This window comes from Salvelinus namaycush, chromosome 23 (genome assembly GCF_016432855.1).
Source record: "Salvelinus namaycush isolate Seneca chromosome 23, SaNama_1.0, whole genome shotgun sequence".
Classification (NCBI taxonomy): Eukaryota; Metazoa; Chordata; class Actinopteri; order Salmoniformes; family Salmonidae; genus Salvelinus; species Salvelinus namaycush.
This window is the reverse complement of record NC_052329.1, coordinates 43446951-43468085: the sequence shown is the minus strand read 5'-3', so window position 1 is coordinate 43468085 and position 21135 is coordinate 43446951. Positions and strand designations below refer to the sequence as shown.

The window sequence follows — 21135 nt, the reverse complement described above, 5'->3', positions numbered from 1 at the left end:
TTGATACATGTCACCATATCATCGTAAAGTATGTTTTTTCAATATAGTTTCATCAGATTATTGAAATTTTTTCGGGAGTTTTGCCGTGTTCCGTTCTCTTCCGTTTGTTGACATGGAGAGCTTTGTGCCACTAGGCTAGCACGCTTGCTAAATGAAGAGGGAAAGTTGCCGTTCTAAATCCAAACAACGACTGTTCTGGACAAAGGACACCTTGTCCAACATTCTGATGGAAGATCAGCAAAAGTAAGAAACATTTTATGATGCTATTTCATATATCTGTCGTAGTCGTCGGCGCCCAAGTGTTTCTGGCTATTGTGCTAAGCTAATATAACGCTACATTTTTTTCCCGCTGTAAAACACTTAATAAATCGGAAATATTGGCTGGAATCACAAGATGCCTGTCTTTCATTTGCTGTACACTATGTATTTTTCAGAAATGTTTTATGATGAGTAATTAGGTATTTGACGTTGGTGCCTGTAATTATTATGGCTGCTTTCGGTGCAATTTCTGATTGTAGCCGCAATGTAAACTATGATTTATACCTGAAATATGCAAATTTTTCTAACAAAACATATGCTATACAATAAATATGTTATCAGACTGTCATCTGATGAAGTTGTTTCTTGGTTAGTGGCTATTTATATCTTTATTTGGTCGAATTTGTGATAGCTACTGATGGAGTAAAAAACTGGTGGAGTAAAAAAAGTGGTGTCTTTTGCTAACGTGGTTAGCTAATAGATTTACATATTGTGTCTTCCCTGTAAAACATTTTAAAAATCGGACATGTTGGCTGGATTCACAAGATGTGTACCTTTCATATGCTGTATTGGACTTGTTAATGTGTGAAAGTTAAATATTTAAAAAATATATATTTTGAATTTCGCGCCCTGCACTTGAAGTGGCTGTTGTCATAAGTGTACCGACGCCGGGCTGCAGCCATAAGAAGTTAAAGTGTCCGAATACTTACGTAAATGTGAAATGTCAGATATTTTCTTTTATACATTTGCAAAAAATCAACAACAAAAAAGTTTTTGCCTTGTCATTATGGGGTATTGTGTGTAGATTGATGAGGGGAAAACACTATTTAATCCATTTTAGAATAAGGCTGTAATGTAAAACAAGGCTGTAATGTAACAAAATGTGGGAAAAGGGAAGGGATCTGAATATTTTCCGAATGCACTGTATGTCTACACAGCTGGGAGAGGATTTCATCTCTCCCACACTACAGGACGTCTCTCATAAAACCCTAATTTAACAATGGGGAATAAGGGAGCATAGTAGCATATGTAGCTGTCTTTATACAGTGAATTCGGAAAGCATTCAGACCCCTTCCCCTTTTCCACATTACAGCCTTATTCTACAATGAATTAAATAACAAAATCCTCAATCTACACACAATACCCCATAATGACAAAGTGAAAAATGTGAGAGAAAAAAATGATTAAATACATTTTAGAATACAAAATGTGGAAAAAGTCAAGGGGTCTGAATACTTTCCGAATGCACTGTATGTAACACAGAAGAACCAAGAAATGAAGAGCGACCCCACGGCTGTCTTTTTGGGCTTTTATGTAGATCTGCAATGGTATTATGAAAAGTCAGGACAAGAATACATCAGTCTTCAATGCACCATCTGACAAGTTGTTCTTTCTCTCTGTGTTTTCCCGGACTGAGGAGAACGGGCGCTACGGGTAGTACCAGGATGTTAGTAGGTGACGTAAGCACCCAAATAAAATACATTTAATGAAATAAAAAACGCAGATGTTAATATCATAAAGCTCCTGTAGCTGCCTCAACATCAACAGGCAGTAAAGTTCCTGGCGATCATAGCGATCTGATTCCCCCTTCTTTCTGAACTTGGAACATTCCTGTTCGCGGGCTTGGGCCACTGACCCTTAACCTGGATGTTCTGTTCTGTGTTGTGTACTATTCTAATAATGTGAACGTTGATGGAATAACCATTTTAACTCTCCTACACTCACCCCTTCTTAATTTCGGCAAACTTTAAGACATCATGTAAGACTTCTTTTTCACCATGGGTAACCTTGACCTAAAGACGTCCAGAAGGACAGCAAAGAGACTTTGCCAGGTAGAAATATGCCCTTATACATATAACCTATGACCTTCTAATAAATCATTTATCATTCCCTTAATTAGATCGATTAAAAGAGGTCAATAGATTATCTATTGATCTATCCTCTGGGCCTCTGTTTCACTGGGGGTTCTGTCACTTAGGCCTACACCTCAACAAAAGTTGATAGGTCTCGGGCTCCCAGGTGGAGCAGCGGTCTAAGGCACTGCATCGCAGTGCTAGAAGGTGTCACTACAGACAACCTGGTTCGAATCCAGGCTGTATCACAACCGGCCGTGATAGGGTCCCATAGGGCAGCGCACAATTGGCCCAGCGTCGTCTGGGTTTGGCTGGCGTAGGCCGTCATTGTAAATAAGAATTTGTTCTTAACTGACTCAGTTAAATAAAGATGAAATAAAATGTTATCAGGGCAGCAAGATGCTCTTTTTTCAGGCTCAACGATCACTTGACTCATTGACTCTTCCAGTTCGAGTTCTCAAGGAGCCGTTTGGCTGTTTCTGTGCTCTTCATCTCTCTGGTTACTCGTGCTCTTCTTCTAGTAGATCTGATGCATCCAGAGCAGCTGACTGATGCACTTCTACTGCTGACGCCACCACAAATGCTCACTGATGTCCCTTTCCTACTTGTGTCATTTTCGGAAAGAGCACTTGCATTATCACTAGGCATCCTTGAGGAGCTCCATGTGCTTGAGCTAGCCGTGTCTCCGGAGATTATGTCCTCTCATGTTTACTCAAATCAAAGTTAATTTGTCACGTGCGCCGAATACAACAGGTGTAGACCTTACAGTGAAATGCTTACTTACAGGCTCTAACCAATAGTGCAAAAAAGGTATTTGGTGAACAATAGGTAAGTAAAGAAATAAAACAATAAAAAGACAGTGAAAAACAGTAGCGAGGCTATATACAATACACTACCATACAGACACCGGTTAGTCGGGGTGATTGGAAGTAGTATGTACATGAATGTATAGTTAAAGTGACTACGCATATATGATAAACAGAGAGTAGCAGCAGCGTAAGAGGGGTTGGGGGGGGGGGGGGGGGGGGGGCACACAATGCAGATAGTCCGGGTAGCCATTTGATTACAGGCTCAGGAGTCTTATGGCTTGGGGGTAAAAACTGTTGAGAAGCCTTTTTGTCCTAGACTTGGCACTCTGGTACCGCTTGCCATGCGGTAGTAGAGAGAACAGTCTATGACTGGGGTGGCTGGGGTCTTTGACAATTTTTAGGGCCTTCCTCTGACACCGCCTGGTGTAGAGGTTCTGGATGGCAGGCAGCTTAGCCCCAGTGACGTACTGGGCCGTACGCATTACCCTTTGTAGTGCTTTGCGGTCAGAGGCCGAGCAATTGCCGTACCAGGCAGTGATGCAACCAGTCAGGATGCTCTCGATGGTGCAGCTGTATAACTATTTAAGGATCTGGGGACCCATGACAAATCTTTTCAGTCTACTGAGGGGGAAAAGGTGTTTTCGTGCCCTCTTCACGACTGTCTTGGTGTGTTTAGACCATGATAGATTGTTGGTGAGGTTGACCTCAAGGAACTTGAAACTCTCGACCCACTACAGCCCCGTTGATGTGAATGGAGGCGTGTTCAGCCCTCGTTTTACTGTAGGTCACGATCAGCTCCTTTGTCTTGTTCATGTTGATGGAGAGGTTGTTGTCATGGTCCCACACTTCCAGGTTTCTGACCTCTTCCCTATAGGCTGTCTCATCGTTGTTGGTGATCAGGCCTACCACTGTTGTGTTGTCAGAAAACTTAATGATGGTGTTGGAGTCGTGCTTGGCCACGCGGTCGTGGGTGAACAGGGAGTACAGGAGGAAACAAAGAACGCAACCCTAGGCGGCCCCTGAGTTGAGGATCAGCGTGGCAGATGTGTTGTTGCCTACCCTTACGACCGGAGGGCGGCCCATCTGGAAGTCCAGGATCCAGTTGCAGAGGGAGGTGTTAAGTTCCAGTGTCCTTAGTTTAGTGATGAGCTTTGTCGGCACTATGGTGTTGAACGCTGAGCTGTAGTCTCAGAACACATAGGTTCCTTTTGTCCAGGTGGGAAAGGGCAGTGTGGAGAGCGATTGAGATTGCGTCATCTGTGGATCTGTTGGGGCGGTATGCAAATTGGAGTGGGTCTAGTCTCGGTGCAGATGTTGCCTGTAATCCATGGCTTCTGGTTGGGATATGTACGTATGGTCACTGTGAGGGGGATGCACTTATTGATGAAGACGGTGACTGAGGTGGTAAATTCCTCAATACCATTGGATGAATTCCGGAACACATTCCAATCTGTGTTAGCAAAACAATCCTGTAGCATAGCATTAGCGTCATCTGACCACTTCCGTATTGTGCGAGTCACTGGTACTTCCTACTTTTAAGATAGAATTATGATCAGATTCTTTGTACGAGGGCGAGAGAGAGCTTTGTACGCATCTCTGTGTGAAGTGGAGTAAAGGTGGTCTAGAGTTTTTTTCCCCTCTGGATGCACCTGTGACATGCTGGTAGAAATTAGGTAAAAAGGATTTAAGTTTGCCTACAGTAAATTCGGACATTAGGAGCGCCGCTTCTGGATGAGCATTTTCTTGTTCGCTCATGGCCTTATACAGCTCGTTGAATGAGGTCTTAGTACCAGCACTGGTTTGTGGTGGTAAATAGGCAGCTACAAAAAATACAGATAAACTCTCTTGGTAGATAGAGTATCTAATGATAAGCTGTAGACCACACTACCTCAAGCGAGCAATACCTTTAGAGACTTCCTTAATATTAGACATTATGCACCAGCTGTTATTAACAAATAGACACACCCCCACCCCTCGTCTTACCAGATGTAGCGTTTCTGTCCTGCTGATGCACGGAAAACCCGGCCAACTGTAAAGTATCTGTGTCGTCGTTCAGCACGACTCGGTGAAACATAAGATATTACAGTTTTCAATGTCCCGTTGGTGGGATAGTCTCGAACGGAGATCATCCAGTTTATTCTGCAGTGATTGCACATTGGCCAATAGAACAGATGGTAGAGGTGGCTTATCCATTCGCCAACGAATTCTCACAAGGCACCCTGATCTCCGCCCCCTGTATTTACATATTTTCTTCATGCAAATGACAGGGATTTGGGCCTGGTCTCGGAGAAGGAGTATATCCTTCTCATTAAAGAAAGAAATCTTTGTCCAGTTTGAGTTGAGTAATCGCTGTTCTGATATCCAGAAGCTCTTTCCTGTCATAAGAGATGGTAGCAGAAACATTATGTACAAAATACGTTTCAAAGTATGTGAAAAAACACAAAATAGCACAGTTGGTTAGGAGCCCGTAAAACGGCAGCCATCCCCTCCTGCACCATCATTACTATCAATACATTATTTACATAAGTATTTAGACCCTTTGCTATGAGACTTGAAATTGAGCTCAGGTGCATCCTGTTTCTATTGATCATCCTTGAGATGTTTCTACAACTTGATTGGAGTCCACCTGTGGTAAATTCAATTGATTGGACATGATTTGGAAAGGCACACACCTGTCTATATAAAGGTCCCACAGTTGACAGTGGAGATTGGAGAACATTCCAGAAGACCCACCATCTCTGCAGCACTCCACCAATCAGGCCTTTATCATAGAGTGGCCAGATGGAAGCCACTCCTCAGTAAAAGGCAGCCCGCTTGGAGTTTGCCAAAAGGCACCTAAAGGACTCTAAGACCATGAGAAACAAGACTATCTGGTCTGATGAAACCAAGATTGAACTCTTTGGGCTGAATGCCAAGCATCACGTCTGGAGGAAACAAGGCACCGCTCATCACCTGGACAATACCATCCCTACGTTGAAGCATGGTGGTGGCGGCATCATGCTGTGGGAATGTTTTTCAGCGGCAGGAACTGGGAGACTAGTCAGGATCAAGGGAACAATGAACAGAGCAAAGCACAGACAGTTCCTTGATGAAACCTGCTCCAGAGGGCTCAGGACCTTAGACTGGGGCGAAGGTTCACCTTCCAACAGGACAATGACCCTAAGCACAAAGCAAAGACAACACAGGAGTGGCTTCGGGACAAGTCTCTGAATGTCCTTGAGTGGCCCAGCTAGAGCCCAGACTTGAACCCGGTCGAACATCTCTAGAGGTACCTGGAAATAGCTGTGCAGCGACATTCCCAATCCAAGCTGACAGAGCTTGAGAGGATCTGCAGAGAAGAATGGGAGAAACTCCCCAAATACAGGTGTGCCAAGCTCGTATTGTCATACCCAAGAAGACTTTAGGCTGTAATCGCTGCCAAAGGTGCTTCAACAAAGGGTCTGAATACTTATTTAAATGTGATTTCAGATTTTTATTTTTATACATTTGCAAAATAAAAATAAAACGTTTTGCTTTGTCATTATGAGGTATTGTGTGTCGATTGATGAGGGGGAAAAACTATTTAATCAATTTTAGAATAAGACTAAAGTAACAAAATGTGGAAAAGAGGTCTGAATACTTTTCGAATGTAGCATACAGTATGCTACAGTAGAAAGGACAACACGATAAACAGAAAAAAAGGCACTTACTTTGATAGGAACGCACACATGTGCAAAGTTATTATTTGTAAGGAAAACAACAATGAAGGCAATGTGGGCGCAAGTCAGAAAATGTGCCAGGGGGAAAAAGTTTGTGCAAGGCCTGTTCTGACTAGAGGTGTGCAATGTCTTCATACTTGATCTGGGAAAACACTGGAGAATTGCTTGGGCTCTCGTGAAACATAAATTGTCCGTAACAGTGAAATGTTCCTGTTTGAGAGAAACTTTTCCAGGAGAGAAATCACTTTGTTCAATGAAGCCTGATCACTATTAGTGCACGTATAGTGATGGGTCAGGCTAGTGTATTAGAAACATTGTCACCTCATGACCTGGATCATCCGACTCTTTTTCCCCTGTCTTTGCAAGCACTCATTGGCAATGTCAATTGCTTTGTTCAGTCTGACCCAATAATCCAAGCAGCTCCCTGACTGTCTTGGTAAGGTTTCATAGAAGTATCCTAATGGAATTGTGGATTAGATTCCCTCCAAAGTGCCACTCAGGATGTTGTATATGGCTTCAGGGTCTCTGTTTATATTAACGAGGGGGTTTCCACGGCCCAATTCTGACTATGTCTTTAGACCGCCCCATTAGCCTGTCCTGTATCTCTTGCCCCTGTTCTGATATAGTGCATCCCTTCTTTTTCAAGTAAGCTTGCATCATTTCTTGCCATTCAGTCACTGTGCACCGGTCTGTGCAATCACCCCTGATGTGGTGGTTCTTTGACATCTGATTTCAGAATTAGGTTGAAATTTGATCATTCAGGTATTTGTGTTATGGGCTGGGGAGGGATTGGAGCAGCCCCTGCTAGGCTAGCAGCAACTTGTTTTCTTATTTCACTGCCCAGTTGTTTGTCTAACTCTGCTAGGGATTGCAATTGGGTTTGGTTTTCATTTTCACCCCCAATGGGCTTCTGATTCAGGAAGTGGGCAGTTCCGTTGTTTCACTTTCGTTTTGTACTACATTGTCTTATAACAACAGGTAAATAGGTATTGTTCAGTGCAATCATAATGTATGCAATATTGGTTGAATCAAGTGAGACATTTCAGAGGATTAGATTAGCAAACAGCTAAATCAATTCCTACTTACTGCAACTTTAAAAGTGGTCCTTTCTATTGAACCATTTCTAGCTGAATGGGGAATAATCAATGAGACTCACCAGGTTGGCTGTCATAGAGGACTGCCTTTGCATCTTGGTTCTGAGGAGAGAGAGAGAGAGAGAGAGAAAGACTTATTAGGAGGCCTAGTGGCACGGTTGACTTTTCAATTGAATGTAACAAAACACACCAGCAGCAAAACAAAACCAGCACTCGGCTCAATTAAGACACAGTCGGAGAGCAATTCGTCCACCGTGGCTGTCAACCTGTAGCTGCCTGCAATAGACCATGGAAGAATGAGGAAATCAATCACAGCTTTGAAGAGTCTTTTCAACTCCCATCTTTCAGAAGAAGACAGGTTTCAGTCTTTGGGGAGGAAGGAAGACTGTATAGCCTACAGTTCTGGTAAGTCTCAGGAATTGTGCAGCAAAAGCAGAGCGGTAACAGATAATGAGGAGAGAGAGAAAGAAATGTTTTGATTTATGACTACCTCTAGACTAACAATTACTCCCCTCCTGGGCTCAGCAGGTCCCTTTGGAGAAGGAGCACAATTTAAACAAGTCGTAAATTCAAAGTGAGGCGGGTGTGGCACCTCGTTTTGGCATCACCGGGGCGACCAGGGGAGGGGTGAGGACAGTCAACGGAGCCGTAAGAGGAAAGCCATCTATTACCCTCCCTCAGAAAATGACCACTAAGAACTATTAGAACAACACCGACCAGAGATGGTCATTTAGCTCATAGAGAGAGAGATGTCTTAACCCTGGCTAAACTGCTGCCTAAACCCCTGTCACAACAGCACCTCCCTTTTACTCACCTGTCACTTGCTTCTCCCTATTCCCTTCATTCCCTATAATATTAATCAAACCTTAATATGAGTCTCACAAGTACTGTATATAGCAGAGACATTTGAATGATAGGATGCTGAGATTGAAGACAAGCGGCAGGGAGCGAAAGGATGACATCTTCCATGATGCTTGTTCACTTGCATGTACTTTGTGTTGTCAGATTTGGGTGTGATCAGTGAGAGACAGATTTATGCATCGGAAGACAAGATACATCAAGAGCTGATTTAATTCAGTGCCGTTGGTGGATAAAAAGACATTGGCTTAATTGGGCTCAGTAGGTTAAGTCAGTCTAGGCACATGGGTTTCTCAATCCTCATACTGTTCCTCTGAAGCCCGTTTCTAAACATCCTCAGACTGCATTATATGAGATGAATAGCCTATATATTTCTGATATATTATAATCATCCCATCCCTGCCTCTTAGAATATTTTCAACACAATGTTTCTAATAAAAAGTGATACAAGAGACTTTTTGTATATGTATAATTTTTGTAAATGTATAACATTTAAATTCAGCCCTCTGATTTATAATGAAGAGCAGCCGCCCTGCTGTAGCTTAACTAGGTCTTTCCTTATTTTGTACCTTTATTTAAATAGGAAAGTCAGTTAAGAACTAATTCTTATTTACAATGACGGCCTAGGAACAGTGGGTTAACTGCCTTGTTCAGGAGCAGAACGACAGATTTTTACCTTGTCAGCTCGGGGATTCGATCTTGCAACCTTTCGGTTACAAGTCCAACTCTCTAACCACGAGGCTACCTGCCTCCCACTAATCAAGGTTAGACTAAACTAGAGCCTGCAGGACCTGCTTTTTGGCGTGTGGTGAGCATCTCTTTATTACGGACAGACTCTTTACAACCATTGATTCTATAGGTTTTGACCATGACAGTTTACAATCTAAGGTAACGCCAAGCAATTTAGTCTCCTCAACAAGTTCAACAGCCACACCATTCATTACCAGAGTCAGCCTAGGTCTAGAACTTAGGGAATGATTTGTACCAAATACAATGCTCTTAGTTTTAGAGATGTTCAGGGCCAGTTTATGAGTGGCCATCCATTCCAAAACAGACTGCAACTCTTTGTTAAGGGTTTCAGTGACTTCATTAGCTGTGGTTAATGATGCTTATATGGTTGAATCCTCAGCTTTGTTTAATGCCAGTGGCAAAAATAGAACAGAGGGCCTAGAGAGCTGCCCTGTGGTACAACACACTTTACATGTTTGACATTAGAGAAGCTTCCATTAAAGAAAACCCTTTGGGTTCTATTAGATAGATGGCTCTAAATCCACGATATGACAGAGGTTGAAAAGCCATAACACATACATTTTTTCAACAACAAGTTATGGTGAATAACAAGTTGCGCTGAAATCTAACAGTACAGCTCCCACAATCATCTTATTATCAATTTATTTCAACCAATCAATCATTTGTGTCAGTGCTGTACATGGTGAGTGCCTTTCTCTATAAGCTTGCTGAAAGTCTGTTGTTAATTTGTTTACAGATGATAGGTCTGCTGTTAGAATCGATAAAGGCCACTTGACCAATCTTGGGTAGCGAAATTACTTTGGCTTCCCTCCAGGCCTGAGGACAAAGACTTTCCTCTAGGCTCAGATTAAAGATATGACATATACTGTAGGAGTGGCTATAGAGTCAGCTACCATCCCCAGTAGCGTTCCATCTGAGTTAACAATGCCAGGAGCTTTGTCATTACTGATCCCCAAAAAAATCCACGTCTCCCACACTAACTTTACAAAATTGGAACGAGCACTATTAGTTTTTTATGCATGAATACGATGGAAGTAATCGTTAAAATAATTGGCAACATCAAATGGTTTTGTGATGAATAAGCCATATGATTCGATGAAAGATGGAGGTGAATGAATTTCACTTAAAGTACTGGATATAGCCACAATTCTTTTATTTATTTTCTATTTAACCTTTATTTAACTAGGCAAGTCAGTTAATTAAGAACAAATTCTTATTTACAATGACGGCCTACCGGGGAACAGTGGGTTAACTGCCTTGTTCAGGGTCAGAACAACAGATTTTTACCTTGTAACCTTTCGGTTACTGGCCCAACGCTCTAACCACTAGGCTAACTGCCGATCACTGTGATCCAATGGGTATGGAAACAGCTAGAACACAGTTCTACAGTATTAGTAAAAATGTGATCGATACATGTGGATGATCTTGTTCCTGTAGTGTTTGTCAACACCCTGGTAAATTGATTAATAACCTGGACCAGATTACAGGCACTGGTTAGTGTGAGAAGCTTGCTCTTGAGCGGACAGCTTGATGAGAACCAGTCAATATTCAGGTCCCCAAGAAAGTAGTTTTGTTTACATCAAATTGTATTTCTCACATGCGCTGAATACAATAGGTGTAGACCTTACAGTGAAATGCTTACTTACAAGCCCTTAACCAACAATGCAGTTAAGAAAAATAAAGTTAAGTAAAAATAAAAATAAACAAATAATTAAAGAGCAGCAGTAAAATAACAGTAGCGAGGCTATATACAGGAGGTACCGGTACAGAGTGAATGTGTGGGGGCACAGGTAATGGAGGTAATATGTACATGTAGGTAGGGGTGAAGTGACTATGCATAGATAATAAACAGAGTAGCAGCAGCGTAAAAGGGAGGGGGCACAATGCAAATAGTCTGGGTAGCCATTTGATTAGCTGTTCAGGAGTCTTATGGGTTGGGGGTAGAAGCTGTTAAGAAGCCTCGGGGACCTAGAAATGGCGCTCTGGTACCACTTGCCATGCGGTAGCAGAGAACGTTCTATGGCTAGGGTGGCTGGAGTCTGACAATTTTTAGGGCCTTCCTCTGACACAGCCTAGTATAGAGATCCTGGTAGGCAGGAAGCTTGGCCCCAGTGATGTACTAGGCCGTACGCACTACTCTAGGTAGTGCCTTGCTGTTGGAGGGTGTGCAGTTGCCATACCAGGCAGTAATGCAACCAGTCAGGATGCTCTCAATGGTGCAGCTGTAGAACTTTTTGAGGATCTGAAGACCCATGCCAAATCTTTTCAGTCTCCTGAGGGGGAATAGGCTTTGTCGTGCCCTCTTCACGAATGTCTTGTTGTGTTTGGACCATGATAGTTTGTTGGTGATGTGGACACCAAGGAACTTGAAGCTCTCACCCTGCTCCATTACAGCCCTGTCGATGAGAATGGGGGCGTGCCCGGTCCTCCTTTTCATGTAGTCCACAATCATCTCCTTTGTCTTGATCACGTTGGGGAAAAGGTTGTTATCCTGGCACGACAAGGCCACCTCGCGGCCCATCAGGAAGTCCAGGATCCAGTTGCAAAGGGAGGTGTTTAGTCCCAGGATCATTAGCTTAATGATGAGCATTGACTACACTGAGCTGTAGTCAATGAATAGCATTCTCACGTAAGAGTTCCTTTTTTCCAAGTGGGAAAGGGCAGTGTGGAGTGCAATAAAGATTGCATCATCTGTGGATCTGTTTCGGCGGTATGCAAATTGGACTGGTTCTAGGGTTTCTGGGATAACTGTGTGTATGTGAGCCATGACCAGCCTTTCAAAGCACTTCATGTCTACAGACGTTAGTGCTACGGGTCGGGAAGTAATTTAGGCAGGTTACCTTAGTGCTTTGTCACAGCCGGCCGTGACTGGGAGACCAATGAGGCGGCGCACAATTGTCTGGGTTAGGGGAGGGTTTGGCCGGCCGTAACGTTTTTTGTCCCATCGCGCTCTAGCGACTCCTTGTGGCGGGCCGGGCGCCTGCAAGCTGACTTCCATTGCCAGTTGTACTGTGTTTCCAAGGAGTGTCAAGAAACAGTGTGGCTTAGCAGGGTTGTGTTTCGGAGGACGCATGGCTCTCAACCTTTGCCTATCCCGAGTCAGTACGGGAGTTGCAGCAATTGGACAAGACTAACTGCCAATTGGGGAGAAAAAGTACTATATATATATATATATATATATATATATGGAAATGATATGGAAACGAGCAAAAAAAGCATTCAGCAGGTCATTAATCAATTGGTGAGTGTGTTTGTGTGCTTTGTGGTTAAAGCTACGAACCCACAAGCTTAGCTATGGGTTCAATTCCAGGCTTCTGGGAGGGAGGTGGGACAGGAGCCTGTCGTAGCGCTCTGGCAGCTTTCATGGCTGGGATAAGTTATTTCCTCTTCTGGTGCACAGCTTCAGGATAGTCCTCGTTGCGGAAGATATAAAGTAGGTTTCTCTCAAGTTCTTGACTCTTTCCCTAACAGGTACCTTGTCCTTGAACCTCAGGAACTTGACCACTATCGGCCTGGGCTTGTCACCTGGGCCGGTGATGGGTTTTCCAGTCCTGTGGTGTGCTCCACCTACATTTTTCTGTGGTCCATCTTTAATTTCTCAGAGATCATATCCCTCACTTTGTCCTCAGACTCCATCCAGGTCTCATGTGGAGATTCTGCAATTCCATCCACAACCATGTTGTTTTTCCTTGATCGTCCATCGACATCCTCTCTCAATGTCTTACAGATTGCTGTCATCTTGCTGTTCTCTGGTTTCAACTCATCGAGCTGACCCTAGGAGAACTGCAAACTGTTCTTCAGGCCCTGGACCTCTCTGGTCAGGTCGTCCATTCTTTTATTAGTTGAATCCACCAGTATTTGGACAAAACAAACATTTCTTGATGTTGTAACAACTGCTTGTATAACTATTTTTGTTTGTTTAAAAGATCCTTCACCTGTGATAGAGAGACACCACTGTCCTCAACGGTAGTCCCGCCGGCTTCGGTCTTTGTCATGGTAACTAGTAATGTAGGTTACGCTGTTACTCTTTGCAGTTCCAGACAGGGCAGGTCACAGGGAAGATTGAAAACAACAAACAGAAGGATGCAGTTGCACCCCTAAAAACATTTGTCATAAAAAACTAGATACCTGGTATACATAAAACACCCAAGCCCTGAAGCAAGCTTGCAGAAAATTGGGACGGAAATGGTGCAACACCAAACTGGAAGTCTTCCGACTAGCTTGGAAAGACAGTACCGTGCAGTATCGATCTTAAATGCATTTTTGATACTGTCGCAAAGCTAACAAAAAAGCAGCATTGCCCAAGAGAGGATGGCTTTTACTTCAGCAGTGATAAATTCATGAACTTCTTTGAGAAAAAGATCATGATCATTAGAAAGCAAATTACGGACTCCTCTTTGAATCTGCGTATTTCTCCAAAGCTCAGTTGTCCTGAGTCTGCACAACACTGCCAGGACCTAGGATCAAGGGAGAGACTCAAGTTTCATAATAATATATCTTGACACATTGATGAAAATAGTAATGGCCTCTAAACCTTAAAGCTGCATACTGGAACCTATTCCAACTAAAACTACTGAAAGAGCTGCTTCCTGTACTTGGCCCTCCTATGTTGAACATAATAAACGGCTGTCTATCCACCGGATGTGTACCAAACTCACTAAAAGTGGCAGTAATAAAGCCTCTCTTGAAAAAGCCAAACCTTGACCCAGAAAATAAATAAAAAACTAAAGGCCTATATCAAATCTCCTATTCCTCTCAAAAACTTTAGACAAAGCTGTTGCGAAACAACTCACTGCTTTCCTGAAGACAAACAATGTATACAAAATGCTTCAGTCTGGGTTTAGACCCCATCATAGCACTGAGACTGCACTCGTGAAGGTGGTAAATTACCTTTTAAATGGCGTCAGACCAAGGCTCTGCATCTGTCCTCGTGCTCCTAGACATTAGTGCTGCTTTTGATACCATCGATGACCACATTCTTTTGAAGAGATTGGAAACCCAAATTGGTCTACACGGACAAGTTCTGGCCTGGTTTAGATCTTATCTGTCGGAAAGATATACATTTTTCTCTGTGGATGGTTTGTCCTCTGACAAATCAACTGTACATTTCGGTGTTCTTCAAGGTTCCGTTTTAGGACCTCTATTGTTTTCAATATATATTTTATGGTGATGTCATTCGGGAAAATAATGTTAGCGTTCACTGCTATGCGGACGATACACAGCTGTACATTTCGATGAAACATGGTGAAGCCCCAAAATTGCCCTCCCTGGAAGCCTGTTTTTCAGACATTCAGGCAAATGTTTTACTTTTAAACTCGGTCAAAACAGAGATGCTAGTTCGAGGTCCCAAGAAACAAAAGAGATATTCTGTTGGATCTGACAATTAATCTTGATGGTTGTACAGTCGTCTCAAATAAAGCTGTAAAGGACCTCGGCGTTACTCTGGACCCTGATCTCTCTTTTGACTAACATATAAAGACTGTTTCAATGACAGCTTTTTTTCCATCTACGTAACATTGAAAAAATCTGAAATTCTGTCCAAAAATGATGCAGAAAAATGTATCCATGCTTTTGTCACTTCTAGATTAGACTACTGCAATGCTCTACTTTCCGGCTACACGGAGAAAGCACTAAATAAACTTCAGTTAGTGCTAAACACGGCTGCTATAATCTTGACTAGAACCCAAAAATGTGATCATATTACTCCAGTGCTAGCCTCTCTACACTGGCTTCCTGTTAATGAGGGCGGATTTCAAGGTTTTACCGATAACCTACAAAGCATTACATGGGCTTGCTCCTACCCATCTTTCCGATTTTGTCCTGCCGTACATACCTACACGTACGCTACGGTCACAAGACGCAGGCCTCCTTATAGTCCCTTGAATTTCTAAGCAAACAGCTAGAGGCAGGGCTTTCTCCTTTAGAGCTCCATTTGTATGGAATGGTCTGCCTATCTAACCCTATAGTCACTGGCTTACTGATGCTCTTCCATGCCGTCCCTAAGAGGGTTGAGTCTCTGATGTGATCTTCCTGTCCGGGTTGGCGCCCCCCTCGGGTTCGTGCCACGGGGGAGATCTTCATGAGCTATACTCGGCCTTTGTCTCAGGGTAGTAAGTTGGTGGTTGAAGATATCCCTCTAGTGGTGTGGGGGCTGTGCTTTGGCAAAGTGGATGGGGTTATATCCTGCCTGGTTGGCCTTGTCCGGGGGTATAATCGGACAGGGCCACAGTGTCTCCCGACCCCTCCTATCTCAGCCTCCAGTAATTATGCTGCAAAAGTTTGTGTCGGCGGGCTAGGGTCAGTCTGTTATATCTGGAGTATCTCTCCTGTCATCTGGTGTCCTGTGTGAATTTAAGTATGCTCCCTCTAATTCTCTTTCTCTCTCTCTGGCCTGATGACTCCTAGCTGTCCCTAGTCCACCTGGTCGTGCTGCTGCTCCAGTTTCAACTCTTCTGCCTACGGCTATGAAACCCTACCCTGTTCACTGGACGTGCTACCTTGTCCCGGACCTGCTGTTTTCGACTCTATTTCTCTACCACACCTGCTGTCTCTAACTCTGAATGATCAGCTATCAAAATCCATCAAAAGCCAACTGACATTTACTCCTGAGGTGCTGACCTGTTGCACCCTCTACAACCACTGTGATTATTATTATTTGACCCTGCTGGTCATCTATGAATGATTGAACAACTTGGCCATGTACTGTTATAATCTCCACCCGGCCACCCCTCAGAGCCTGGTTCCTCTCTAGGTTTCTTCCTAGGTTCCTGCCTTTCTAGAGAGTTTTTCCCTTGCCATCGTGCTTCTACATCTGCATTGCTTGCTGTTTGGGGTTTTAGGCTGGGTTTCTGTATTGCACTTTGTGACATCGTCTGATGTAAAAAGGGCTTTATAAATCAATTTGATTGATTGATGGTAAATCCCTGAGCGGTTTCCTTCCTCTCCGGCAACCAAGTTAAGGACACCTGTATCTTTGTAGTGACTGGGTGTATTGATACAACATCAAAAGTGTAATTAATTACTTCACCATGCTCAAAGGGATATTCAATAGCTGGGTTTTTTTCCACCAATAGGTGCCCTTCTTTGCGAAGCATTGGAAAACATCCCTGGTCTTTGTGGTTGAATGTGTGTTTTGAAATGCACTGCTAGACTGAGGGACCTTACAGATAATTGTATGTTTGGGGTAGAGAAATGAGGAAGTAGAATAGTGGTTAGAGCATTGGGCCAGTAAACAAAAGGTCGCTGGTTCGAATCCCTGAGCTGAGAAGGTTAAGAATATGCCGATGTGCCCTTGAGCAAGGTATATAACCCTAATTACTCCAGGGTCGCCGTTGAAAATGACAGACCCTGGCCATGACTCCACTCTCCAAGAGAAAAAAAAAACCTCACACATGCGTATTAACACACACACACAAAAGCTCCTAATTAATTTTATTAAACACCATTGATGACAATTCTATATACACAGACGTTTGTGTCTTTTTGTCAAGCAAAACTTTTGTGGAAGGTACTAAGCTCCGTACAGACCCCTCCCCTCGCGCACTCAACGTCGTCAAGACACCAAGTTTCCTTTGGCATATTTTTCGGGGGAAACTGAAGCGAGCTGTAGCCTGTTGGCTGTTTGTGAGTCTTTTATTAAAGAATGTGAAACATTGTTGTATCTATTTCCTGCTTTTAATTAAATCATGTAGCTGTTTTATTGACAATTACATGAAGTTGACGCAAAGAGTCAATATTTGCAGTGTTGACCCTTCTTTTTCAAGACCTCTGCAATCCATCCTGGCATGCTCTCAATTAACTTCTGGGCCAGATCCTGACTGATGGCAGCCCATTCTTGCATAATCAATACTTGGAGTTTGTCAGAATTTGTGGGTTTTTGTTTGTCCACCCGCCTCTTGAGGATTGACCACAAGTTCTCAATGGGATTAAGGTCTGGGGAGTTTCCTGGCCATGGACCCAAAATATCGATGTCACCAAACTGTTCCTGGATGGTTGGGAGACGTTGCTCTCGGAGGATGTGTTGGTATCATTCTTTATTCATGGCTGTGTTCCTAGGCAAAAGTGTGAGTGAGCCCACTCCCTTGGCTGAGAAGCAACCCCACACATGAATGGTCTCAGGATGCTTTACTGTTGGCATGACACAGGACTGACGGTAGCGCTCACCTTGTCTTCTCCGGACAAGCTTTTTTCCGGATGCCCCAAACAATCGGAAAGGGGATTCAGAGAAAATGACTTTACCAGCGTCCACAGCAGTCAAATCCCTGTACCTTTTGCAGAATATCAGTCTGTCCCTGATGTTTTTCCTGGAGAGAAGTGGCTTCTTTGCTGCCCTTCTTGAAACCAGGCCATCCTCCAAAAGTCTTCGCCTCACTGTGCGTGCAGATGCACTCACACCTGCCTGCTGCCATTCCTGAGCAAGCTCTGTACTGCTGGTGCGCCGATCCCGCAGCTGAATCAACTTTAGGAGACGGTCCTGGCGCTTGCTGGACTTTCTTGGGCGCCCTGAAGCCTTCTTCACAACAATTGAACCGCTTCTCCTTGAAGTTCTTGATGATGCGATAAATGGTTGATTTAGGTGCAATCTTACTGGCAGCAATATCCTTGCCTGTGAAGCCCTTTTTGTGCAAAGCAATGACGACAGCACGTATTTCCTTGCAGGTAACCATGGATGACAGAGGAAGAACAATGATTCCAAGCACCACCCTCCTTTTGAAGCTTCCAGTCTGTTATTAACTCAATCAGCATGACAGAGTGATCTCCAGCCTTGTCCTCGTCAACACTCACACCTGTGTTAACGAGAGAATCACTGACATGATGTCAGCTGGTCCTTTTGTGGCAGGGCTGAAATGCAGTGGAAATGTTTTTTGGGGGATATAGTTAATTTGCATGGCAAAGAGGGACTTTGCAATTAATTGCAATTCATCTGATCACTCTTCATAACATTCTGGAATATATGCAAATTGCCATCATACAAACTGAGGCAGCAGACTTTGTGAAAATTAATATTTGTGTCATCCTCAAAACTTTGGCCACGACTGTACATAATTTTGGATTTCTGTGCCCATGAAAAAAAATATGGTGTTGCCTAAAATATTAATTTGAACATTTAATGAAGCAGTGCTAGAGTTAATAGCGCACCATCTCATGCTTTTGTCCCGCTGATGGCCCATAAGGGGTCGATGGGTTTTGTATCCAGATAAGCTTTTTTCCTACGTGCAGTGCAGGTCAGTCATATTTCCCTCTCCTTTTCATAAAAAAAAATGCAACTGGTAGCCTATTGATACAGACTTTGCATAGGCTATTGGTGCCAATCAATATATCCTAACATGCTAACCAGCATGTTGATTTTGTCCACCCACGCCAGACGCGTTCAGGACACGCAGGTTGAAATATCAAAACATTTGGGGACAGGTCGAAAAGCATTAAACATTTATGGCAATTTAGCTAGCTAGCTTGCTGTTGCTAGCTAATTTGTCCTGGGATATAAACATTGGGTTGTTATTTTACCTAAAATGCACACGGTCCTCTACTCCAACAATTAATCCACAGATAAAACCGTCAACCGAGTTTGTTTCTATTAATCTCTCCTTCAGGATTCTTTCTTCTCCTTCAGGACTTTAAATGGCGGTTGACAACTAACTTTAAGGCGCATTACCATCAACAACTGGACTGGAGTGTGGACCTCAGTTCATCTTTCAATCACCCACGTGGGAATATGCTCCTAAAAACCAATGAGGAGATATGGGAGAGCTGGGACTTGCATCGCATCAAGCGTCATGAATAGAATCAAGTTCTATTTTAGCGCCTGGCTACGCAGATGCTCTTTGGCTCGTGCGAGCAGTGTGGGTGCAATGATTGAATAACATGTGTAAATTGATTTTGCGACAGTGTGGTCAGCAGTGTGGTCAGCATGTAATACTCTGACAAACTGCAGTGCAGACAGAATCTATAATCTGTCATGTGTTGAAAATGAATGAATCGGCACAGCTCTTGCTAAAGACAATTGTGATATTTGAGTAGGCTAAGCCTATTCAAGAAAATATCATAGGCCTAGTGTTATTATATTGATCATTAGATTCTATATCTACTAATTATTACAAGGTTGAAATAACATTTATTTATGTGCACATCCTTGTTTTATTAATGTATTAGTAGATTTATGGATTTTTAAAAACCTAGTTTTCATCCAACCCTGTTTGATTTATTCTGTCTAAAAGAAAGGTAAATGCAGCATTTATTTATTTTATACAATGGTCTGCCCATATGACCAAATGTATCCAAGGGCATAAGTTAACCAATATACATGAGAGCCTTCAGACAGGACGCTAGATTTTTTTTTTATTTTTTTTTTTAAATAACGTTCCCAAGGTAAACGGACTATTTCTCAGGTCCAGATCGTAGAATATGCATATAATTTACAGATTAGGATAGAAAACACTCCAAAGTTTCCAAAACTGTCAAAGTATTGTCTGTGAGTATAACAAAACTGATTCTGTAGGCGAAAACCTGAGAAAATCTAACCCGGAAGTGATTTAAAAAAAAAATGTATCTGTGTTTCCTGGCCGTCTTTCTTCCATTTAAAGGGGTATCAACCAGATTCCTTTTACAATGGCTTCCTCAGGCTGTGACCAACCTTTAGACATAGTTTCAGGCTTTTATTTGTAAAAATGAGCGAGATTTTTCAAAACGAGTCAGGTGTCCTCTGATTAGTTCCTGCGCGCGAGAGGGTAGCTCTCCATTTTCTTTTTCTCTCTTATTGAATAGGTTACGGTCCGGTTGAAATATTATCGATTATGTTTGTTAAAAACAACCTGAGGATTGATTATAAAAAACATATGACATGTTTCTATGACCATTACGGATACTTTTTGGAATTTTCGTCGAACAGAACTAGGCTTTGGTTTTCTGAACATAACGCGCAACCCAAATGGCGTTTTTTTGTTATAAAAGTAATATTTATCGAACAAAAATAACATTTGTTGTGTAACTGGGAGTCTCGTGAGTGCAAACATCCGAAGATTATCAAAGGTAAGCGATTAATTGTATTGCTTTTCTAACTTTCGTGACCATGCTAATTTGGGGCTAGCTGTTCTAGCATTGATTGATACACTCACAAAAGCTTGGATTTCTTTCGCTGTAAAGCATATTTTCAAAATCTGACACGATAGGTGGATTAACAACAAGCTAAACTGTGTTTTGGTATTTTTCACTTGTGATTGCATGATTATAAATATTTTTAGTAATATTTTGCGCCCTGCAATTCAGCGGTTGTTTAGGAAAATGATCCCGTAAAAGGGATCCGTAGCGCAGAGAAGAGTTTCCGAGTTTCCACACGGAAGAGATACGAGCGCATTCACGAGTGCATGGAGCCACCAACACACAAGTGTTGTTCCCCAGCCAGTCGCGTGCGAAAGAGTCGCCGACAAAGGAGTTTGCTTCTGCTGCAGCCTTCAAGGTAAAATATAACATTTGCAGCAGTGCTTCGACAGACAGTAGTGAAACACTATAAAGCCAGTAAATTCTGATGAGTTCAAAACGTCCCGGAATACCAATGAGGTGAAAAGGCCATTGTCCTTCACTGTGTCCCCAGATGGAGTTCACAGTTGTCACAGATGAGCCCGAGCAGAGCAGGAGCCATAATCCCATCTGTGCCAGAGTCCCAGTCTCGCATGGACGCACTGATCCCCCCACTATCATCAACCCCACACACACAAGCTGACAGTGCTCTCTCTCAGTCTCCCTTAGCAGCAGCACAGCCTCGAAAGCAGAAGAGAGATGGCAGATTATTGCTCTGCCTCAGAGTGAATCAAAGTGA

The 21135-nt window shown here is 42.9% G+C and overlaps 1 protein-coding gene across 3 annotated transcripts in view; it reads right to left on the bottom strand.

Annotated features, from left to right (window-relative positions):
* Nucleotides 1-21135, bottom strand: part of LOC120018461 (beta-1,3-glucosyltransferase-like) — a 148950-nt gene that overhangs the window by 89135 nt on the left and 38680 nt on the right. For all 3 annotated transcript variants that reach the window (XM_038961681.1, XM_038961682.1, XM_038961683.1), the window contains exon 3: nt 7775-7814. In XM_038961681.1, coding sequence (XP_038817609.1) covers nt 7775-7814 — 40 coding nt within the window. The remainder of the gene's footprint in view (nt 1-7774; nt 7815-21135) is intronic.